We start from the raw sequence: 25,484 nt of genomic DNA on the forward strand, positions 1-25,484 counted from the left end.
GTATTTCCAATTGGAGAAACTATAGTTGAATACACATTCCATGACAATGCTTCACCAACTGCCAATCAAGCCTCGTGTTATGTTAAAGTACAAATAACAGGTATGTTTACTTTTTTCTCATTTCTTTATATTTTATCTGTGGGATACTTTACTTATATTAATATTTGATTGTAATTATAATCTTCATATATATATGCTATATTTATTCATGTGTTATGTGTTTATGTGCTAATACCTTTCGTAATTGCGCGCTGTACATTTTCGTATTAACACTTTCACGTAAAGAGAGAAAAAAAAGTGTTATAAATGCGTTGGAGATCCACGAACAAAAATATATACTAAAGTAAATCAATAGAAAACCAATTAGATGAAATTTCAAATAGAAGCAAAGGCAAGATGAAACCAACTGAAATTTCTAAATAGTGAGAGGCTGTGAGATTTAAGCAACACTTATGGAGAATGCTATAATCAAGATTCAAAGAAAGAATCAAAACCTTGTTGTTAGAAAAGAAAGAAAAGTCTATTGTGTTTGGAAAAAAATGTGGAGCAGTGTATTTTATATGACACAGAAGAGTCAGTGAATAGAACCTTGAGTATTTAAATATCAAAAATCAATAACAAGCAGTGTGAAATTGGAAAAATATGAAGACAGATACTGTACATGACAAAAGAATGACCATCAAGGAAAAGAGAGATGAAAAGATGGAAAGAAACAACAAAGTAGTAGTTGAAACATGTTTAATATTGGATTGAAGTACACCGAAGCATGATGATGATGATATTTTTGTTGTAATTACTGTTTAATTAATGTTGATAGCAGCTTATTCTTATAGACAACAATAACTACTCAAATAACCCATTAACTAGATCCTTTCCATATTAACATATATTAAATCCACAGTAATATATACTATACTATACAAATAATGTTTATCCCACAGATCAAGAAGCTCCAAATATTATCAATTGTCCAAAACAGCTGTAATAACGACCTATTAACAAATATTTTATACTTGTAGATAAACAAGCTCCCTATATTATTGATTGTTTAATGGATATGATTGTTAACACAACAACTGGTGAGGTATTTGCAATCAATGTCAAATGGGTTGAACCGACAGCTACTGATAACTCTGGAGAGACTCCTGCACCAGTAGCAGACTACACTTCTGGTGATAACATGTTTCAAATTGGTAGTACAACAGTTCAGTACAATGTCTCAGATTCAGTTGGTAACTTTAATGATAGCTGCAGTTTTGTTATCCATGTTGAAGGTAAGACTGTACCTTATATAACAAGATTAGATTTGAGCTACATTAATGTGGTTTGGTCAAATGTAATTTCAATATACCTTTTGTTTATTTTGGTAATAGATAATGAAAGTCCAATGATTGACTGCCCAACAAATGTCACTTCAAATAATTACATTGAAGAGACATTTGGACTAGTAAGTGTCCGGACGGATCAAGAAAGTCCGAATTCTACAGTCACGTGGAATCTTCCTGTGACAAGTGACAATAGTAATGGAACAGTGACTGTAGTGTCATCGCCATTTGAATCAGGTGACATGATACCAATTGGTACTCACACAATCACCTTTACAGCAACTGATCCTTATGGAAATAATGACACTTGTGAATTTTATATCAAGGTTGAAGGTAAATTAAAATAAGGGTTTCAATAATAAATATTTAATAATTTAGAAATTATATTAACTTCTCATACACAGAATTCAAAACGATGTAAATTCGACACTGATCACATTTGAATATTTACAATTTAAAACATTGTATTCTAAAGTAAATTCTATACATAATATTAATAGTATCAACATATTTTACAGTACCAGTTTTTTTTAAATTCATTTGTTGTTTTATTAGTAATATCCTGGATTTATATAGCGCCTAAGTGCTGATTATTATTTATTTATAAATAAGTATACTTATTGTATTCTTTTATTCTATATTTAGACGTGGAGCCGCCGAATCCGACATGTCCTTCCATTGCGTATGGTGTGGCTGATCCTGAAAGTCCCAATGGCACTGTCAGTTTCAACATTACTGTTGTGGATAATGTTCTTGTTGCTACATTTTATACCAACCATACATTAGTCAGTTCAAGTGCTATTGACATGGTTTCTTATACATTTAAAAGTACTGGTGTATTTCCAATTGGAGAAACTATAATTGAATACAAATTCTTTGACAATGCTTCACCAACAGCCAATCAAGCCTCGTGTTACGTTAAAGTACAAATAACAGGTATGTTTACTTTTTTTCTCATTTCTTTATATTTTATCTGTGAGATACTTTAATTATATTAATATTTTATTGTAATTATATTCTTCATATATATATGCTATATTTATTCATATGTTATGTGTTTATGTGCTAATACTTTTCGTAATTGCGCGCTGTACATTTTCGTTTTAACACTTTCACGTAAAGAGAGAAAAAAAAGTGTTATAAATGCATTGGAGATCAACGAACAAAAATATATACTAAAGTAAATCAATAGAAAACCAATTAGATGAAATTTCAAATAGAAGCAAAGGCAAGATAAAACCAACTGAAATTTCTAAATAGTGAGAGGCTGTAAGATTTAAGCAACACTTATGGAGAATGCTATAATCAAGATTCAAAGAAAGAATCAAAACCTTGTTGTTAGAAAAGAAAGAAAAGTCTATTGTGTTTGGAAAAAAATGTGGAGCAGTGTATTTTACATGGCACAGAAGAGTCAGTGAATAGAACCTTGAGTATTTAAATATCAAAAAATCAATAACAATCAGGGTGAAATTGGAAAAATATGAAGACAGAAACTGTACATGACAAAAAAAATGACCATCAAGGAAAAGAGAGATGAAAAGATGGAAAGAAACAACAAAGTAGTAGTTGAAACATGTTTAATATTGGATTGAAGTACACCGAAGCATGATGATGATGATTTTTTTTTTTGTAATTACTGTTTAATTAATTTTGATAGCAGCTTATTATTATAGACAACAATAACTACTCAAATAACCCATTAAGTAGATCCTTTCTATATTAACATATATTAAACACACAGTAATATATACTATACTATACAAATAATGTTTATCCCACAGATCAAGAAGCTCCAGATATTATCAATTGTCCAAAACAGCTGTAATAACGACCTATTACAAATATTTTATACTTTTAGATAAACAAGCTCCCTATATTATTGATTGTCCAATGGATATGATTGTTAACACAACAACTGGTGAGGTATTTGCAATCAATGTCACATGGGTTGAACCGACAGCTACTGATAACTCTGGAGAGACTCCTGTACCAGTAGCAGACTACACTTCTGGTGATAACATGTTTCCAATTGGTAGTACAACAGTCCAGTACAATGTCTCAGATTCAGTTGGTAACTTTAATGATAGCTGCAGTTTTGTTATCCATGTTGAAGGTAAGACTGTATCTTATATAACAAGATTAGATTTGAGCTACATTAATGTGGTTTGGTCAAATGTAATTTCAATATACCTTATGTTTATTTTGGTAATAGATAATGAAAGTCCAATGATTGACTGCCCAACAAATGTCACTTCAAACAATTACATTGGAGAGGCATTTGGACTAGTAAGTGTCCGGACGGATCAAGAAAGTCCGAATTCAACAGTCACGTGGAATCTTCCTGTGACAAGTGACAATAGTAATGGAACAGTGACTGTAGTGTCATCGATATATGAATCAGGTGACATGTTACCAATAGGTATTCACACAATTACATTTACAGCAACTGATCCTTATGGAAATAGTGACACTTGTGAATTTTATATCGATGTTGAAGGTAAATTAAAATAAGTGTTTCAATAATAATTTTTAATAATTTAGAAATAATATTAACTTCTCATACACCGAATTCAAAACGATGTAAACTCGACACTGATCAAAATTGAATAGTTAAAACAATGTTTACAATTTAAAACATTGTATTTAAAGTACATTCTATACATAATAATAATTCAATTCAATTCAATTTAATTTCTTTTTATTTCGGAAATATCATCCAGAATAAACGTATAAACAGAAAAAAAAATTCGTAAACTCTAAACTTATGTATATAGAATGCTTCTCCATCTACAATACGTTTTGGAGTTATGGAGCATATTTTTACAAACACAAGCAACAAGGATGTTACCACTATTCAACATACGTTGCATAAAACCATAGGTAGATTTTCGCATGTACTCATTAAAGGAAGAGACACCATGTTCAATAAACATTGCACTAGCATTAGTACCAACATTTTTTACAATACCTGTTTTTTTATATTCATTTGTTGTTTTATTAGTAATATCCTGGTTGTATATAGCGCCTAGGTGCTGATTATTATTTATTTACAATTAAAATAAGTAAAATTATCGTATTCTTTTATTCTATATTTAGACGTGGAGCCGCCGAATCCAATATGTCCTTCCATTGCGTATGGTGTGGCTGATCCTGAAAGTCCCAATGGCACTGTCAGTTTCAACATTACTGTAGTGGATAATGTTCTTGTTACTATGTTTTATACCAACTATACATTAGTCAGTCCAAATGCTATTGACATGGTTTCTTATACATTTACAACCACTGGTGTATTTCCAATTGGAGAAACTATAATTAAATACAAATTCAATGACAATGCGATACCAACATCCAATCAAGCCTCGTGTTATGTTAAAGTACAAATAACAGGTATGTTTACTTTTTTTCTCATTTCTTTATATTTTATCTGTGGGATACTTTAATTATATTAATATTTGATTGTAATTATAATTTTCATATATATATGCTATATTTATTCATATGTTATGTGTTTATGTGCTAATACCTTTCGTAATTGCGCGCTGTACATTTTCATTTTAACACTTTCACGTAAAGAGAGAAAAAAAGGGTTATAAATGCATTGGAGATCAACGAACAAAAATATATACTAAAGTAAATCAATAGAAAACCAATTAGATGAAATTTAAAATAGAAGCAAAGGCAAGATAAAACGAACTGAAATTTCTAAATAGTGAGAGGCTATGAGATTTAAGCAACACTTATGGAGAATGCTATAATCAAGATTCAAAGAAAGAATCAAAACCTTGTTGTTAGAAAAGAAAGAAAAGTCTATTGTGTTTGGAAAAAAATGTGGAGCAGTGTATTTTACATGGCACAGAAGAGTCAGTGAATAGAACCTTGAGTATTTAAATATCAAAAAATCAATAACAATCAGGGTGAAATTGGAAAAATATGAAGACAGATACTGTACATGACAAAAAAATGACCATCAAGGAAAAGAGAGATGAAAAGATGGAAAGAAACAACAAAGTAGTAGTTGAAACATATTTAATATTGGATTGAAGTACACCGAAGCATGATGATGATGATAATTTTTTTGTAATTACTGTTTAATTAATTTTGATAGCAGCTTATTGTTATAGACAACAATAACTACTTAAATAACCCATTAACTAGATCCTTTCTATATAAACATATATTAAACCCACAGTAATATATACTATACTATACAAATAATGTTTATCCCACAGATCAAGAAGCTCCAGATATTATCAATTGTCAAAAACAGCTGTAATAACGACCTATTAACAAATATTTTATACTTGTAGATAAACAAGCTCCCTATATTTTTGATTGTTTAATGGATATGATTGTTAACACAACAACTGGTGAGGTATTTGCAATCAATGTCACATGGGTTGAACCGACAGCTACTGATAACTCTGGAGAGACTCCTGTACCAGTAGCAGACTACACTTCTGGTGATAACATGTTTCCAATTGGTAGTACAACAGTCCAGTACAATGTCTCAGATTCAGTTGGTAACTTTAATGATAGCTGCAGTTTTGTTATCCATGTTGAAGGTAAGACTGTACCTTATATAACAAGATTAGATTTGAGCTACATTAATGTGGTTTGGTCAAATGTAATTTCAATATACCTTTTGTTTATTTTGGTAATAGATAATGAAAGTCCAATGATTCACTGCCCAACAAATGTCACTTCAAACAATTACATTGGAGAGCCATTTGGACTAGTAATTGTCCGGACGGATCAAGAAAGTCCGATTTCAACAGTTACATGGGATCCTCCTGTGACAAGTGACAATAGTAATGGAACAGTGACTGTAGTGTCATCGCCATTTGAATCAGGTGACATGATACCAATTGGTACTCACACAATCACCTTTACAGCAACTGATCCTTATGGAAATAATGACACTTGTGAATTTTATATCGCGGTTGAAGGTAAATTAAAATAAATGTTTCAATAATAAATTTTTTATAATTTAGAAATTATATTAACTTCTCATACACAGAATTCAAAATTCGACACTGATCACATTTGAATATTTACAATTTAAAACATTGTATTCTAAAGTAAATTCTATACATAATATTATTTTACAGTACCAGTTTTTTTTTTAAATTCATTTGTTGTTTTATTAGTAATATCCTGGATTTATAGCGCCTAAGTGTTGATTATTATTTATTTATAAATAAGTATAATTATTGTATTCTTTTATTCTATATTTAGACGTGGATCCGCCGAATCCGACATGTCCTTCCATTGCCTATGGTGTGGCTGATCCTGAAAGTACCAATGGCACTGTCAGTTTCAACATTACTGTTGTGGATAATGTTCTTGTTGCTATATTTTCTACCAACCATACATTAGTCAGCCCAAGTACTATTGACATGGTTTCTTATACATTTACAAGCACTGGTGTATTTCCAATTGGAGAAACTATAATTGAATACACATTCCATGACAATGCGTCACCAATATCCAATCAAGCCTCGTGTTATGTTAAAGTACAAATACCAGGTATGTTTACTTTTTTTCTCATTTCTTTATATTTTATCTGTGGGATACTTTAATTATATTAATATTTGATTGTAATTATATTCTTCATATATATATGCTATATTTATTCATATGTTATGACGTGTTTATGTGCTAATACTTTTCGTAATTGCGCGCTGTACATTTTCATTTTAACACTTTCACGTAAAGAGAGAAAAAAAAAGTGTTATAAATGCATTGGAGATCAACGAACAAAAATATATACTAAAGTAAATCAATAGAAAACCAATTAGATGAAATTTCAAATACAAGCAAAGGCAAGATAAAACCAACTGAAATTACCAAATAGTGAGAGGCTGTGAGATACAAGCCATACTTATGGAGAATGCTATAATCAAGATTCAAAGAAAGATTCAAAACTTTGTTGTTAGAAAAGATGTTTTTTGCAACCGCAAATGTCCATTGTGTTTGGAAAGAAATGTGGAGCAGTGTATTTTACATGACAAAGAAGAGTCAGTTAAAACTTACTTAAGTTGAAAGGGAATAGAACCTTGCATATTTAGATTTAAAAAAGAAACAAATAACAAGCAATCTCCAACAGCTCAAATAACCCACAGTAATATACTATATTAACAAATAGTGTATATCTCACAGATCAAGAAGCTCCTGATATTATCAATTGTCCAATGGATATGATTGTTAACACGACGGTTGAGGCATTTGCAATCAATGTCACATGGATAGAACCTACAGCTACTGATAATTCTGGAGAGACTCCTGTACCAGTAGCAGACTACATTTCTGGTGATAATATGTTTCCAATTGGTGACACAACAGTCCAGTACAATGTCTCAGATTCTGTTGGAAACTACAATGAAAGCTGTAGCTTTGTCGTCAACGTTGAAGGTAGTTATTATGACGGTTCAAAGTCAAGGCATTAAGTTTGCATCTAAAAATTAAAGTTGCATCTAAAAGTTGGTATTCATTTAATATTTTTGATTTTATTTATGTTCTTAGGTGGTCCATGTGATACTGATCTTGTGCTTACAGAGTGGCAACGTAGTATTCTATATGACCTTGGGTCTGAGTCTCCAATATCTGATGATTTTATAATAGATGGCTGGTACAAGCTGAGAAATGAGGGTGATAGGATCGATATTAGAATGCCAACCTCAACACCAGGAAGTTTTAAATGTGGAACTTTATTCCCAGTTTGGATTGATGGTTTGTTAACTGCTTTTCAAATATTATTATTCATAACAAACTAAATAAAGATGTATAACTATGCAAAGCACATTTGTGTATGTATTAGTATTTATAAAAGACCGCTATATAAATCTAGTGAAATAAATGACAATAATGATTCTTTCATTGAAACAATTCTATAGATACATATCCAGAACTTGGAGATCCAATCAAAAGTGTTACTGGCTGCATAGATGTCAATGGAGATCCTTGTGCCTTCACTGTTCCAATTTCTCTTCTTGCTTGTTCAACTGTAAACAACGATCTATATTTTGTTCATTATTTCGTTGACACTCCTGGAACCTTAATTGGATATTGTACAGGTAAGAATATAGTACTTTTAAATAAATTCATCTGGTTCCGAATATAATTAAAATTATTTCTTTTTTGTTGAACCAAATACATACACAATTGGTATAAATATGACGTTTCGTTGACATACTGTCACCTTCTTCAAACTACTGTTTCAATAAAATAAGATAGAAATGTAATCAATACTTTAAAACTATCTTATTTATCACATATTTAATTTAGGTAATGAGAGCCATACAATATTATGACTACATACATTAGTATATAGTGCATATATCGAAGTTCATTATGTTTAACCTGCTTTTTGTTTACTTTGTATAACACCAGAAATACTTTGTTTTATACTCATCAGCAGAATATTATATAGTATACACTACTAATTTGAAATTAGAATTTAATTCGCCACTTTGACGAATTATTGGTGATAATTGTAAAAAACGATAAATTTACCGACATTTATTTAAAAAAAACTACGCAAACGCACCATGCACGTACGTTAATATACGAGCGCAAACAGTTGATGTATGCCATTCTATGACCTGATGCATACGCTTATTATAGTGCTGAGTTGTGCCTATTATATGTCATATAGAATATATATATATATATACAGTATATTATAATACAGTGTAGCATAGGTGAAATTACGGGCTCACATGTTATTAAATGAACATTTTCATTTTCAGATTCTCTTTTACCTTGTGAAACTAACGTGACGTCATCACCTGAGTTCCCACCATGTGACGGTAAGTTCTACATACCCTTTGATAACAGCAAGAAAGGAAAATATTGAACAAAATGAGGAGAATTATAATTTTGTAAGATAAGCCGTAAGCCAACGAAAGAATAAAAAAATTTCACAGATTCTCTGCAACCGTAACAACTTTTGAGAAGAAAGGCATTACATGCCATGCTATACAACGGACTGACATTTGAAAGGGAAAGTGGCACTACATTTGAAAAGGAACATACAGTGACAAGCAGGTTGTAATGGAAAAAATACTCAGAAAAGTAAAGATAGATTCTGTACATGGAAAGCAACTAATTGACCACGAGGGAAAGGAGATATGCTAAAGTAGAAAGAAATAATGACGGAAAGAAACAGCAGATTACAAGCAGATTGCTGAATTACTCCGAAGCAATATTTGAGTCATGACTATTCATAAAATGTATTAATTTTACAGCTTAATATAATATGCCTATTCATATAGAAACAAATTAACTGTTAATATTATAACCTATTATATCTCTTCCATATTTGACTTAAGTGGGCTTACCGACCATGGCATGTATTGCTAATTGAATAGATTTAATATGTAAACAATAATATGTTTATTTCACAGATCAAGAAGCTCCAGATATTATCAATTGTCCAATGGATATGACTATTAACACGACTGTTGAGGCATTTGCAATCAATGTCACATGGGTTGAACCTACAGCTACCGATAACTCTGGAGAGACTCCTGTACCAGTAGCAGACTACACTTCTGGTGATAATATGTTTCCAATTGGTGACACAACAGTCCAGTACAATGTCTCAGATTCTGCTGGTAACTTTAATGATAGCTGTAGTTTCGTTATCACTGTTGAAGGTAAGACAACTGTACCTCGTTGGAGGAAATTAAAATTGAGCTACAGTAATGTGGTTATATCAAATGTAATATATTTATTTATGTTATTTATGTCGTGAATAGATATTGAAAATCCAATAATTGACTGCCCAACAAATGTCACTTCAAACAATTACATCGGAGAAGGGTATGGACTAGTAAATGTCAGCACAGATATAGGAAGTCCAAATGCCACTGTCACCTGGGATCCTCCTGTGACAAGTGACAATAGTGGTGGACTTGTGACTGTAATGTCTTCATCTTTTGAGTCTGGTGACATGATACCATATGGTACTCACACAATCACTTTTACAGCAACTGATCCTTATGGCAATAGTGACACCTGTGACTTTGGCCTCAATGTTGAAGGTAAAATATAAACCTCTTTGAAATGTTGATAATTTACAAAATACAGGAATTAGAATTGTATTTAACAGCGTTATGAGTATATTATAATATTTCCTCTCAGAACGTAGAAAGAGAATATATCTTATATTACAAAAGTAAAATTCAATTAATTACTAATTGATGATTAATTTCTTGGACTTTATACAACAATTACGTCTTTAACCGATAAACAACAATCATTTTTATCAATTTTTTTTCACCAATATTTAAGAGCACTATAATAGTAATAAGTACCATTAATTATTTTATCGATATACTTTGCATAATAGTAATTATGGTTTTTAACGAATTGTTTACTATTTGTTTATACGGTAAGTTTGACAAATATAATATACTGTACTGTAAGAATTAAAATGTTATTTCGTAACTATGAATCGACTCTTATGTGGAAATAAGAAAATTAATTGTTCCATTCTACCATTATAAAATGTAATTTGATTTTAGCAATAGTAATTCTTGTTTCTTCCTTTTGTAATAATAGATAATGAGGATCCAGTCTTGGTTTGTCCGCCAAATATTACAACTACTACAGCAGATGGTTCAAATCGAGCGTTCAATGTCAACTGGACTGATCCAATAGTAATTGACAATTCGGATGAAGATATAACACCAATTTCCAAGTACAATCCTGGAAATAATGAATTTGATATTGGTAGAACTGATGTTATATATGATGCAGTTGATAGTTCAGGCAATGCGGGAACATGTACCTTTATAGTAACTGTTACTGGTAAGCACAGATGGAATTCTTTCCTCTGACGTATTTAAATTAATTAATACAGAAATGTTTGCATAAATGCATTTTTACCTTGATCTTCTTTCCTGAGTATTATTACTATTATTTATTATAAGTTATAATTATTACCTCATGTTTTAGATCCAGAAGCTCCAGATATTATAGATTGTCCAATGGATATAATTGTTAACACAACAACTGGTGAGGCAATTGCAATCAATGTCACATGGATGGAACCGACAGCTACTGATAACTCCGGAGAGACCCTTATACCAGTAGCAGACTACACTTCTGGTGATAATATGTTTGTAATTGGTGATACAACAGTCCAGTACAATGTCTCAGATTCAGCTTGTAACTTTAATGATAGCTGCAGTTTCGTTATCACTGTTGAAGGTAAGACAACTGTACCTCGTTGGTGGAAATTAAAATTGAGCTACAGTAATGTGGTTATATTAAATGTAATTTATTTATTTCTGTTATTTATGTTGTGAATAGATATTGAACGTCCAATACTTGACTGCCCAACAAATGTCACTTCAAACAATTACATAGGAGAAGGGTATGGACTATTAAATGTCAGCACAGATATAGGAAGTCCAAATGCCACTGTCACCTGGGATCCTCCTGTAACAAGTGACAATAGTGGTGGACTTGTGACTGTAATGTCATCACCTTTCGAGTCTGGTGACATAATACCACATGGTACTCACACAATAACTTTTACAGCAACTGATCCTTATGGCAATATTGACACCTGTGACTTTGGCCTCAATGTTGAAGGTAAAATATAAATCTCTTTGTAATTTTGATAATTTACAAAATACAGGAATTATAATTGTTTTAGAGAACGTTATGAACATATTATAAGATTTACCTTCAACACACAACACAAAAGAGAATATATTTTATATTGAATAAGTACATCCAAGTGATTACTAATTGATGATTAAGTCATTGGCCTTTATACAAAAATTACATCTTTACTGATGAACCCATGTGTCATTTTCATCAATAATTCTTCACCAATTTTGAAGCGCACTATAATTGGTACCGTTATTATTACTTTGCATATATGTAACGGCTTGTTTATTATCTGTTTATATGGTAAGTTTGAGAAAATATACTGTTGTGTAAGAGTTAAAATGTTAGTAAGTAACTATGAATCGACTCTTATGTGGAAATAAGAAAATGAATTGTTCCATTCTACCATTACAAAATGTAATATGATTTTAGCATTAATAATTCTTGTTTCTTCCTTTTGTAATATTAGATAATGAGGATCCAGTCTTGGTTTGTCCGCCAAATATTACAACTACTACAGCAGAGGGTTCAGATCAAGTAGTCAATGTCAACTGGACTGATCCAATAGTAATTGACAATTCTGATGAAGATATAACACCAACGTCCAAGTACAATCCTGGAAATAATGAATTTGATATTGGTAGAACTGATGTTATATATGATGCAATTGATAGTTCAAGCAATGCAGGAACATGTACCTTTATAGTAACTGTTACTGGTAAGCACAGATGGAATTCTTTCCTCTGACGTATTTAAATTAATTAATACAGAAATGTTTGCATAAATGCATTATTACCTTGATCTTCTTTCCTGAGTATTATTACTATTATTTATTATAAGTTATAATTATTACCTCATGTTTTAGATCCAGAAGCTCCAGATATTATAGATTGTCCAATGGATATAATTGTTAACACAACAACTGGTGAGGCAATTGCAATCAATGTTACATGGGTGGAACCGACAGCTACTGATAACTCCGGAGAGACCCTTATACCAGTAGCAGACTACACTTCTGGTGATAATATGTTTGTAATTGGTGACACAACAGTCCAGTACAATGTCTCAGATTCAGCTGGTAACTTTAATAATAGCTGTAGTTTTGTTGTCACCGTTGAAGGTAAGTGAATGTACTTTCTGGAAGGAAATTATTACCAATTCAGTCACATGACTTTTATAAGTTCGTTGTTAATATAATCCTTGAAGTACTACTTTTTGGCAGACTTTCTGGCAACATGCCTTTATGTTATTAACATAACAATTATTATATATATATATATTATATATATTTCTTGTCAAATGTGATCTAGTTTTACCTTTCAAAGAAGAAGCAGGATGTACAATAATTTAAAACTCAGTAAATTAGCATTAAAAAGGTAATACAGAAGATCCCCTATTAAAAGACGCTAAAGACAAATTGTGCTGTGTTAATATGCATCTAGGGTGCGCATCAGAAAGTGACAATGTGCATGAGAGGGACATACACGTTGAACCTGTCAATCTGTCGGCAGTTTATAAATATTTTAATGATAAATGAATTTGTAATTCATAGAATTATTAAGATGTGAAGTATAGTAAAACTACAGCTAATTACGGACTTGAAATCAACACAAAAAGTGCACATGGTAATCGAAAACACTTTTAATTCAGAGGGCGCGCGTTCAGCAGATGAAACATATTTTCGCGGCCGGCATGGTTTATATATCCGGCCATGGCGGTACACAACAGATAAGGTTGCATAGTTAATACGTGACGTAACAACAACAACAACAATTCTGGAAAGTGATATATCCTACCGTGTGCGGCCCATCATGGAAAATCAGTGTGCCAAATGTGAGCACGTACCATTCAGAGGTTTCGGATGAAATGCGTACGCGACAAATTTAGTAGCATTAATATATAGAGTATTTAGTTTCTTTGTACTACATACATACTTTCTGTTTTTGTCTTATTTTCTTTTTAGAGCAGCCTAACATACTTTAAAATGTGTTTTTATATTAGATAATGAACGCCCAGTTATTGACTGCCCAAACAATGTTACTTCAAACAATTACAACCAAACAAGGTTTGGTTTAATAGTTATTAGCAAGGATGAAGGAAATTCACTTGCCACGGTGACCTGGAACCCTCCTGTGACAAGTGACAATAGCAATGGAATAGTGACTGTAGTGTCATCACCTTATGAATCAGGTGACATAATACCAAGTGGTGTTCACATAATCACCTTTACAGCAACTGACCCTACTGGAAATAGTGACAACTGTGATTTAAGTTTCCGGGTCCAAGGTACAAGGTTTTCAAGAATTTAGTAAATGTAATAATAATAATAATAATAATAATAAATAATTCAACATTTATTAGTTTCTATCAATGGTAAAGCAATACAATAAAAAGAGTGGTAATTTATAATGAGACAATACAAAAATACCATTAATAGAGGATCTTGCAAGAAGAGATTTCTTGTCACACAAGACCCATAAAAAAAAATACATTTGTATATAATTATAATAATATAAAATAAAAAGTCATGACAAAGTTTGACAGTTTGAAGGTCTAGTTTGAGTACAATGATAATAAATGTTTTTTACCTTATTTTACAGGAGATTTCATGTTTGTGGCCAACCTTGTTTCTCCAGGAATTTATATGTCAAGTATAGGTTCCGGTGATGCCACAGCTTTAACCTTTACTCCAGCAATTCAAAATGTTCAACTAACCAGACCAGTGGCTATTGATTATGATGTCACCACTTCAGCGCTATACTGGTCTGACGTCACCACGTCTTCAATTGAATATTATTCATTTGTCAAAAAACAACACCAAGTTTTAGTTTCTTTTGAAACCGGAGGTAAGAACAAATAATTATTTTCTATCTAGTAGGATAATTCATTTATAGTGTGGATTCCTTAAAAAAATAGGGTTCCTTACCTAGTTATTGTTGGTATTACCAACAATAATTGGTTAAACTTTAGTTATTAAGCTAAAATAACACAATCAACACATTTATGATTTTGGCCTACTTGTGACCATCAGCAAATTTACAATTTTTATATGATACAGTCTGTTGATTTTGATCTTTTATTTTTGCTAAAATATTTCCCTAAACTACTCACTACAACGCATAGGCCTGGACGTCTTTGTGTAGGGGAGAGTGGGGTTGGTTGAATCAAATTTTCTATTTTTGACCATAATTTTTTTTTGGTTGCATTGGTTAAGCTGTAATTAACAGTGTATGTTCACTAACATTCCTTCAGGCAACACGGTGAATTATATGGACATCAGAAAACATATTTAGAAGTTAGAAGCAAATTACCAAGATGAGTCGACCGATTCAACCAACCCCTTCATCGGGGTAGGTTGAATCACATAGTGGGGTTGGTTGAATCATGAAATAATATGTAATAAATACAATGATATCTTTAATATTTATTTATTAAGATGAAAACCACATTATAACAAATATATATTAATTAATAAACTACTATTAAAAAAACTATTTCCTGATATTAAAGCTGCTGCACTATTATGTTTTTAAAATGTTAGTTATTATTACACGTAAAAAGCACCATAACATAAATATGAATTGTTTAAAGAGTTAGGCTTTTTAACTAGCCTAAGTTGTTTATTTGAGTTGTTTAAAATAATATATTAGAATTACAGGAACAAACTTGGCACAACAAAAAATGTAATTAAGTATATACAGTAAATGTTTACGTTTACATGAAAAACTGGTTACTCGCAAACCGAGCAAATGAATGTGCGTCCATTTTCGGTGCACTCCACATGTGACCATTCTTCACAACCCTCCGCTAAACACTTTACCCACTTTTCTCCCGGTTTGCTATTTGAGTAGCTTTCTCCACAAATTTCACAATACCAGTCAGTTCCCTTACTTGGTTTTTCTTTTTGAGTGTTGTTTGGCGTTTTCGATTTTGATTTACCCTTACTTTTACTTGCAGATTTCCTTTTCATTATTGCCTCTTTTTCTGGGGTGTCGGTCAGAATTGCAGATTTTAAAGTTTTTCTGCCATGGCCTTTGTTTTTTCTTGGTGGAGCAACTGGAAATGGGCGAATAGTTTCCGGGCTAAATGGCAATCTTCGGCATGCAGCAGATGTGGACGGTTCATCCTCTAAAATTTCATTGGGTGTTGATAGTTGACTTGCATTGATAGGTGGTGGAATTTCAAAATCATCTTCCGACACTGGCTCATTTTCTGCTACTGGCTCGTTTTCTGCTAATGGCTCATTTTCTGCTACTGGCTCGTTTTCTGCCACTGGCTCATTTTCTGCAATTGGCTCATCTTCTGCTTCTGGTTGATCAGTCGTGTCAGCAGGTGCAAATTCGAAATCCTCAAAGATGTCTCGGTTAAATGGAAATATTCCACACTTGCGGAACCCATTTGTTATGTTTATAGGCGTATTTGCCTTAGAGAGTGCCTCTTTTACCACACCTGGGATGTCATAGATGGTCATTCTTTCACCGGGATGAGTCTTCATCCATGAATCCTGTGCAGACCGCAAGTAGGTCTTAAATGGACCATAAACGCTTCTATCCAGTGGTTGGAGTTTGTGACTCGTGTGGGGTGGAAAGGAAAGCATGACAATACCATTTTCCTTAGCAAAGTCCAGGGTTTCTATTGACAAGTGTGGTCCTGCATTGTCCAATAATAATAACACTGGCTTCTCTTTAGATGGCTTTGAAAAATTGGCGAAGTGTTTCATGAAAGCAAGGAAGTCATCTTCTTGCATCCATCCAGATCCATTCGCTCTACCAATGCTTCCTGGTGGTCCATCACGGATGAAACAGCCCTGATACTTAACCCGAGGAAATATGAACATAGGTGTTGTTGCATTACCTACTGCGTTTATTGCTTGGCACACAGTAACTAGAACACCTCGCTCAGCACTTACAATAGCTCCAACTTGCTTTTCTCCCTTTTTAGCGACAACCTTTGATGGCTTTTGCACTGTTGTTGCCCCGGTCTCGTCCAAATTCCATATATCATTTGGAGCAAATTTGTGCCTGTCCATAACTGTAGCCAGTTTGTCAAAAAAGTTTGAAACATTGTTCCGGTTAAAATTCATAGCTCTCGCTAAACTTGTCGCTTCTGCAGCTCTTATACTAACATTTGGGTGACGCTTCAAAAAAGAACAAAACCAATCCTTCCCTGCTTTCTGGTTTTCAGTCCAACTTTGTGGCAAATCTACTTCATATGCTATGGCTAGCTCATATGCAAACTTCCTTACATCATCCGGCATCAAACCAAAATACATAGCAGCAGCTCTCAATATATATTGAACCAGCATTTCCTCTTGGTTGTCACTAAACACCTGTCGATTTCGGACATATCCAACGTGTGTGTCAGTTAATGCTCTTGTCACTTCAAGAGGGGTATTCAAAGCACCATCGGCATCTGAAAATATAGTTTAATGTATACAGTTAGCTAATAGTAATATTTTAATACCTTATTATATTTTCATACATTTTAATATCCATACCTTTCTTTAGTTTGTTGACATCAAAGTCTTTTGCCACTGATCTTACAGACAGGTTCTCCAATATCACAATTCGTGCTGCTCGTTTTAACATTTCTGGGTTTTTCCCCCGTTCGGTTTTTCTCTTATGAGTTCTAGGCATGACTGTATGTTGATAACTGAAAAATGCAAACAAAAGATCATTAGAATTAACAAAAAAATAGGTAGCGCTGGCAGTCGTATACTAGGCCCTATAGGCTATAGTAGCCTCCATCATTTAATTTTAATAACTATGCCTATAGTATAATAGTAATACAGTAAATTATTTGAAAGATGTTTATTTATAATTTATATTTTTACAATACTTAATAATAATAAATACTGTAATTTTAGGCTAGGCCTATGTAGTTTAATTTCTTACAATTTACATCTTAAAATTTCTATTCTGTATAAGAACATTTCTATAGTTACTATTATTGAGTTGAAAAAGTTTAAAACTACATAAATTAACATAAACAATGCACATTATTATCTTGGGGTTGGTTGCATCACGTGATGGGGTAGGTTGCATCACCTGATTCAACCAACCCCATAGGCACAGACAGCATTAATTCGTGTCATAGAAAAAAAATACGTGGCTCATAGGCCTTACGGTGAAGATGAAAACATTTTTTCTTGTTCCTCATTAAGCATAATAAGTGAACTCTCTTGATTCATATACATAAAAATAAATTAATCACGTATTAAAAAGTTCCACGAAAATTTTCCTGACATTTTAAAGAAATCTTGATTTTAAAAGTATAAAAGAATATATTTTCGCAGTTGCCATTTTGTATCACATGACATCAGTTAAACCAATCATACGCGACGTTTAGGCAGCAGACGTCAAAATCACACGATGTAAACACGAAATGGCGTCCGACGAGGAAGGATCTTCTCGCTCAGACAAAGTAAAGTTGAAATGTTTTTTCCAAATTTACAAGCATTCAAATAAAATTATCAGTCCAATTACTGAGATTCGATGGAATAAAGTGTTGCTCTGTTCAAAGAGTTGGATAAAATTAGATGGAGACGGCAAGGAAATCGCCATACATTTGACGGAGCTTCTTGGTATGTCTGATGAAGGTAAATCGTTTGACGATGTCGTACGCGAGCATCCAGGCTTAGGTTTTCATGCTACCTCCTGTTACAGGCGATATACTGATACATCTCGACTAAAAAAGGTAATATTTGGTTTCGATTATTATCAGAATACTCTAAGAGTTAATAATATAGTTAAATGATACAGTATATAGGGTGCTACTAGGTATCCCAATGAAAGCGCACAGAGGGGTATCACTTTTGAAATATTGACGAAATTCGAAAAAGTAGTATGACTTTGATGTTAAATAAATCGTATTCAATCTTAATTAATACTTACAAAATTTATATTGTTTGAAAGTACTTGTTTTAATCTATGTATAAGTGTGTTTATAATTAAAATTAATGAATTAGTTGCCGAGAAAATGCGATTTTAAAACGGTTCTAAAATCCCGTCGAGCCGATTTCCGCGCGTTGAAAACCTCATCGGAAAATCCCCATCAGTTTTCAAAACACGATCGCACGATTACCATTGGAGCTAGCGGATTAATTTTTGTTGTATGTTATCAGGCTTTAAATAAGCTTTAATTTGATACGAAAATCGTCTTCTATAAATAGGTTTTTCGTAACGAAAAGTCAATTTTTGTGACAAAAATCCAATTTTGATTCACCGTTTATGGAAAAATATTATGGATTTTGGTATTAAATTATAGCTAAATCTACATTGAAATCGATAAAACATAGTTTACAAACGTATTGTGCATGGTAATTGTGCGAACTACATTTTAAAATGGTGCATGAGGCGTAAATCCCGTTCAAAATTTTAAAGATCCAACCATTATAATCCGGTGAATATTGTAGTGAGTAAAATATTGTACTCTAAAATACGCGCGTGTTTGTTGTGGCGTTTTCCGTTAAATACATTAATGCACCCTATCAGCGAATGGTACGTTCCATATTTTGAACACGTTGTTTAGTTTTCTATTCCTCGCTCGAGTTCGACCGGCTCGACGCGAGATGTGTGACAGCAGCGATGTCGGAGATTGACATGTCCTTTCCGTCGTAGAATATCTGGTTTTACACATTAATTTAACAACTTAAAATTGATGTAATGTGCGGAAGATTTATTATGCAAGTATACAATGCAAATGCGTTAGGTTAAAATGTACCGAGGAAATTTATTAAGCTAATTTACCAATGTTACATTTGACTCTGTATACGGCGGCCGAAAGTCATTAACTGCGACCGAAATACTTTAACGGGAGCGACTACTAATCGCGAGTAAGCCGTGACTTGGCCTAAACTTTAGCTCCGTATTTCAATTTAATAACGTAATAATACGAAAAGAAAACAATTTTTATAATGTTATATATACTATTCAGGTAAACAATTAATTCTTTTAATTAACATTGATTATTTTAAATGAGTTTATTTTGACCCATATTGTGCGTTTGCCTAAGAGCATATCTTACTTTTAGCAGCCTGGCTTAGATTTGGTGTCATAATCATATGGGCCTAAAATCTTGTTTTACGTATTCAAAAGTTATATATAATAGTATTATGATTGAAATTATAAATATAAAGTATATTAAAATATTCTAATAATTATACTTACCGAAAATTAGTGTAAAAGAAAGGAAACAGTACACACCGTTTTTAACATACTTTTTCATTTTTTTTTTTTATAATTTTAAATTTCACCATTAAAAAAATTTTTTTTTTTCATATACACATCTAAAATGAATTTATTAATGAAATATACACTACATTCTAACAAGTACAAAAAAAATTAAATGAATTAGTACAGTAGTTCAAAAGTTACAGATCATTGAAAAATAGCAGTTTTTTCATTTTTTAGGGAATTCCAGCAAAAATGGGCGTTAAATGCTTTCCTACCACTTTGCGGACCAATAATTTTAAAAATAGGTTTCGTTGAGGCTCCAAAAAAAATAGAGTTGTACAACTCTGTGATATCTATAGGTTTAACAAAATTCAAAACTTTTAACTAATTATTGTAAAAGTTATAACCTTTTAAAAATGCTTCCAATTTCAACTGCAAAAAACACCATTTTTAGGCAAAAAATCGTATATTTTTTTACCACTTTAAATAACCATAACTTTAGAACGGGTAATCGGATTTCAATCATTTAAATTGCAAAATGCTAATTACATTAAGTTCTTTATGGTTAACTGAAAGAAAATGTAAAAAAATTAATCTGAATTTTTTCATTGGGATACCTAGTGCTACTGATCTATATATCTATAGATAGGCCTAGATCTATATTGTGCCCTTAGAGTTTCTGTGCTTGGTTGTTGATTGGGCTTTCTACTACTGTAGTACCAGTACTACTACGTAGGCCTAGGCCCTAGGCCATATTATATTATACAGTATATATTATTCAGTTGGCTACACAATTAATTTTAGTTAAATACCAATATAGGCTCTGTATTCTGGAAAGTGAGTAAAACGTAACTTTCTAAAACTCTTGTTGGTTTTTTGAATTTACATTTTTAATTTTTTTTTTTATTTGCTTCAGTCTAAATGTTGAATTTTTAAACACCAAAATCTATAAAATATTAAAATATATTTTAATAATATTTATTATTATTTACAGGGAATTGGAAAGTGTTTTTTTAACATATAAGCAAAGCTATAAGGTATTTTGCAGAGATGTAATTGATAAACGGTTACAGTATGGACAGGAGATACCAAGACTCGCAAAACTCCAAAAGCTTTTCATGAAATCAATTGAAAAAACAGAAAATGTTTACTTGTCAACTATAAGGTAGGCTGTCGATCCCTTCTTAAAAACGATGAAATAATTGTAATATTTTTGAGATCCAGTTACTGTAATAATTTCTTCATTGTATCTGTGTTACAATTAATTATAATCAATTAATGTGTTATTTATAGATCAGACGTGTTGAAGAAGAAGCTCAGGATGGATTATCCTAACCTAATTTTTCATTCACCCACAAGAAGGTTAGTTGCTTAGTGCTTATATTAAATGATTATTTCACCAGGGATAATTTAAAAAAAAATCTTTTTGTGGATTGGTCAAACTAAATATTTTGTTTATTTTTTCTTAATTAGAAATGAATCAGTTCTGGTGTACTTTAGCAATGTATCCCCTGGATTTGTGGCTGATCCATTTTTGTCATCAGGAAAAAGTACAACGGAGACAGATGAATCATCAGAGTATGACATAGATATTCCAACTACTTCTACAACACACGAAATCTCCACTGATGGTGACAATAGAGACAAACTAAGGACTCTATATTTTGCAGGTACGGTTAAAATACAATAACTTGTATATACTGGTTTATTTTTAAATAACAACAATAAATGTTATTGCATAATTAAGGAAATGCTGTGGATCAAAGAGGTGAAAGCTGTATGCACTCAAAAAACAAAACTGTTATGATAGTAAGTGGTGTCGATCATAAATGCTGTACACAATACAGTATATGCTTTATATACATTTATTATTACTATGTTTCATTCATCGAATGCTATAAAATATACTTGCAGGTACGATAGTAAATAATGCCATCAAATCAAACAAAGGTATGCAGAGTGAATGGCCTCCAAGAGCAGCAGACATTAATGATGTTGACATATCTGAAATTGTGCCATATGAGTTGTTTAATCTAATCGCAAAGTGTGTTGGTGCTGCAGAAGATACTATACAAACCTCATTTTCAGATGTTACTGAAGAAACTCGAACGAAAATTTTATCGATATGCCAGGAAATCCTGTACCTTGGAAAGGAAGAAGGCAGACTCCAAAGTCACTTGCTCTAGGATTAACTGTTCGAGTGTGAATGAGATGAGTGTGAAAACAGGACAAGAGAAGAAGAAGAAGAAAAAGAAGACACACCAGACTATGGCATTGAAGATGATGAATTAGACTATGATGAATTGGACTATGAGGAATTAGACTATATGAGGAAGATGAATATGAAATATACTGTAGTTTATACGGTTTTGAATGCAACAAAATCATCATAAAAAGTAACTGTAATGTAATAGGCCTACACTATAACCAATGTGAAACACTACCATGGTTATGCAAACAGAAACTGTGAGCATGTGAATAAAAAAAAAGATTTAAAAAAAATGAAAACAAAATGGAAACCATGAGAATATAAATAAATAATATAACCATGAGAATATAATAATAAAAACTGTAACCATGAGAATATAAATAAATAATGTAACAATGAGAATATAATAATAAAAACTGTAACCATGAGAATATAAATAAATAATGTAACCATGAGAATATAATAATAAAAACTGTAACCATGAGAATATAAAGAAAAATAGTAACTATGAGAATATAAAGAAATTGTGTAACCATTAAAAGAAATTGTGTAACCATGAGAATATAAAGAAAAATATTAACCATGAGAATAAATACAATTACATTGAAACAAAACAAATATTTGATGTTTGTATTTTATTTAATAATTTAAATTTACTATTGCATTGGTGTTTATTACTAGGAATATGTGTTCTATATGTATCACAGTTAAATCATATCAGTCACTATGTACATCCTACGGTATAAACTTAGCATTATTGCTGCTGTATTTCTACTGCTATTAATAGCCTACCTGTCGGGAGAAACCATTATACGAACAGTTGAAGCCATTTGTAATTATAAATGTTTTAATGTCGGGGGATAATTATTAACTCTAAATTTCAATTTTAGAGTTAATATAAATTTGTATTCACTAAATTTATTTAAAAAAATAAAGAATAAATCTATTTTGATAATAAATAACTTGCCTATATATTTCTTATAAACCGTGATAATAATAGTACAGTCTAGTTATAGTGCGCCACCAGTTGTTTCAGCCTCGCTATTTCGTAAGAAATCGTTGGCATATTTACCAACTTTAACGGTAATTTTCTACCAAACGCCAGGTATTTTTTTGTGGAACTTTTACTTTTTGTACTATTAGTATTTATTTAGAACAGTATATGTGGTAAAAAAGTATTATGCTTGATGAGGAACGGGATTGCTTTTCCAGGCATCATTTCAGCTTCGCCGTAAGGCCTATCAACCAAGAAGCTTATCATATAATATTTTACCCTAATATATGTGTTATATAAGACTACTAAAGATTTCAGGAAAAACAATCAGTATAAATAAACAAAACGAAAATCTTTACAAATTGGAAAATGTACTTACAGGCACAAATCGAGCTGGATTTTTAGAACAATAGGTTAACAAGCGTGTATCGGAATAATTTTTGGTGAGCATGTAGAGTGACGTCAGCCAATTGCCAGGTAGTTCAACCAAATTTTTACCCAATTGTAATTTCTGAAATAATACGGCTGATTCAACCTGCCCCCGATTCAACCAACCCCACTCTCCCCTACATCTTCTTTAGTTGTAATAATACAAAACACTCTAGTTCCATACTACATTTATTGTACTAGAGGGTGCTCATGCTTTAGTAAGTTGAGACGATGATTATTGAAATTCTTTGCAATGATAAACATTTATAATAGGCATACACAATAAAGAATCTTTATTGATCAGATAGAAAATGTGTTTAAATTCGCAAAATTACGAGACGCTCGACTAACTGTATAATTAGTATTGAAGTGCTTTGTAACGATGTACATTTTTTATAAACTAGAGGCGCGCCCTCTATGAAGTGTAGACGATGGATCTCGGAATGTTAAATATTGACTCGGGTAAAAACCTCGGTTACCATATAATTATTGATGTTTGCTTTTCGTAAAAATAAACCTAATCTGCTTGTCAGTGTCTTCTTTAGACTAATTAAGATGAGGAATATGACATTTTAAAGTACTATGTTTATTGTTGTGTTGATTCGAGGGAGACGGTTGTTTGTTGTAATATGGTGACATTTCATAGTAAAATAAATTCCCCTAGATATGGATAAATATAACACCGTAATTAATATAATCAACGAGTGATAAATACAGTAAACAATTTTATCAAAATGCTTGGTAAATTGTAGATCAATAAATTCTACTACAAATATGATGTGGCGTTTTTTATAGGATGGTCTAGGTTGAATATGTTCCAAATAATATTTTATGGGAGAGGAGCGTTTATTCAAATAAATGCAGTAGACCTAATTGGTATAACCAATACATTATTTAGTTTAAATCTGGTAAAACGATCAAACACGACACATGACATGGGCCAACGCGCACCCCGAATCTAACGGCTGTACACCTGTATTCGTTATTTTTTGCAGTATATTTTCATTTTGCATAAACTTCACGCGTGGCCTGTGAAAAAAGAACAATATGTATGTCACCGCCAATGACAAACTTTGGAGGGGAGCAAAAACCCGGAAGTCGCAAAATGAATATATCAACCCGGAACTCAGTTACCGCGGACGGCTGAAAAATCTACCGATGAAATTAGACGTTTTCTTTTAAAACCCTTTATAATATCTTCCTAAGAGAGAACAATATCGTAATAGTAAACATTAATGTTATCAACTGTACGTTTCGCGGTACATCTGAAATAGATAAGGACAAGGTCAGACTGTATGGTTAGTTATAGCGAAAGCATGATCTTTGTTACGAATAACGTTCCCTCATTTTATGAATATTGGAGGAACTCCATTCATAGTTTTAAGAACAGAATTCATGACACTTATAATGGTCTAATTGAAACCATAGTTGATATACTTCCACAATCCAACTTGCATCAGCGTTTGTGCAAATTGATATTTTAGGATATTTAGGTTGTTTTTGTGAAAGCTGCTATTGTTAATTTCCTGGTGAATTTTTTTCTTTTTCTGTTTTGTTTGTTTTGTATAATGAATATACTATCCGAAAAAAAGGAATTGAATGGATGAATTGTGTTCAACTTTCTAACTATTATGGTCAACATGATCCAACCATTTAAGCTTATAGTCGAACAACACTCCTAGGTACTTATTATTAACAATCTCTACTTCCTTTCCTTTAACGTATACCGG

General features: G+C 32.0%; 3 protein-coding genes across 3 annotated transcripts in view; all 3 read left to right on the forward strand.

The window, feature by feature from the left end:
- The first annotated feature begins 1,387 nt into the window (after nt 1-1,387).
- LOC140040655 (hyalin-like) lies at nt 1,388-8,635 on the forward strand. The gene is made up of 12 exons (XM_072086750.1): nt 1,388-1,658; nt 1,971-2,261; nt 3,184-3,438; nt 3,538-3,822; nt 4,422-4,712; nt 5,633-5,887; nt 5,987-6,271; nt 6,561-6,851; nt 7,485-7,736; nt 7,848-8,054; nt 8,219-8,398; nt 8,610-8,635. The coding sequence occupies exons 1-12, from the start codon at nt 1,388-1,390 to the stop codon at nt 8,633-8,635; spliced, it is 2,889 nt and encodes a 962-aa protein (XP_071942851.1).
- A 1,253-nt stretch (nt 8,636-9,888) lies between these two features.
- Nucleotides 9,889-25,484, forward strand: part of LOC140040661 (hyalin-like) — a 29,334-nt gene continuing 13,738 nt past the window's right edge. The window contains exons 1-9 of the mRNA XM_072086764.1: nt 9,889-9,982; nt 10,085-10,369; nt 10,890-11,138; nt 11,286-11,540; nt 11,643-11,927; nt 12,418-12,666; nt 12,814-13,068; nt 13,950-14,234; nt 14,549-14,794. Coding sequence (XP_071942865.1) covers nt 9,889-9,982; nt 10,085-10,369; nt 10,890-11,138; nt 11,286-11,540; nt 11,643-11,927; nt 12,418-12,666; nt 12,814-13,068; nt 13,950-14,234; nt 14,549-14,794 — 2,203 coding nt within the window. The remainder of the gene's footprint in view (nt 9,983-10,084; nt 10,370-10,889; nt 11,139-11,285; nt 11,541-11,642; nt 11,928-12,417; nt 12,667-12,813; nt 13,069-13,949; nt 14,235-14,548; nt 14,795-25,484) is intronic.
- On the forward strand, nt 18,072-22,586 carry LOC140054959 (uncharacterized). The gene is made up of 5 exons (XM_072100104.1): nt 18,072-18,644; nt 21,117-21,287; nt 21,416-21,484; nt 21,596-21,792; nt 22,037-22,586. Exons 2-5 carry the CDS (start codon nt 21,241-21,243, stop codon nt 22,306-22,308), a joined length of 585 nt encoding a protein of 194 aa, XP_071956205.1. The 5' UTR covers nt 18,072-18,644; nt 21,117-21,240; the 3' UTR covers nt 22,309-22,586.

This window comes from Antedon mediterranea, chromosome 1 (assembly GCF_964355755.1).
Source record: "Antedon mediterranea chromosome 1, ecAntMedi1.1, whole genome shotgun sequence".
NCBI classification, from domain to species: domain Eukaryota; kingdom Metazoa; phylum Echinodermata; class Crinoidea; order Comatulida; family Antedonidae; genus Antedon; species Antedon mediterranea.

What these genes read in the sequence shown, in the direction of transcription:
- LOC140054959 (XM_072100104.1), top strand. Translation starts at nt 21,241, where the DNA reads ATGAAATCAATTGAAAAAACAGAAAATGTTTACTTGTCAACTATAAG. An exon ending in GTTTACTTGTCAACTATAAG is followed by an intron (nt 21,288 to 21,415) that starts GTAGGCTGTCGA and finishes TGTTATTTATAG; the next exon opens with ATCAGACGTGTTGAAGAAGA. An exon ending in TTTCATTCACCCACAAGAAG is followed by an intron (nt 21,485 to 21,595) that starts GTTAGTTGCTTA and finishes TTTCTTAATTAG; the next exon opens with AAATGAATCAGTTCTGGTGT.
- LOC140040655 (XM_072086750.1), top strand. Translation starts at nt 1,388, where the DNA reads ATGATTGACTGCCCAACAAATGTCACTTCAAATAATTACATTGAAGAG. An exon ending in ATTTTATATCAAGGTTGAAG is followed by an intron (nt 1,659 to 1,970) that starts GTAAATTAAAAT and finishes TTCTATATTTAG; the next exon opens with ACGTGGAGCCGCCGAATCCG. An exon ending in TGTTAAAGTACAAATACCAG is followed by an intron (nt 6,852 to 7,484) that starts GTATGTTTACTT and finishes TATATCTCACAG; the next exon opens with ATCAAGAAGCTCCTGATATT.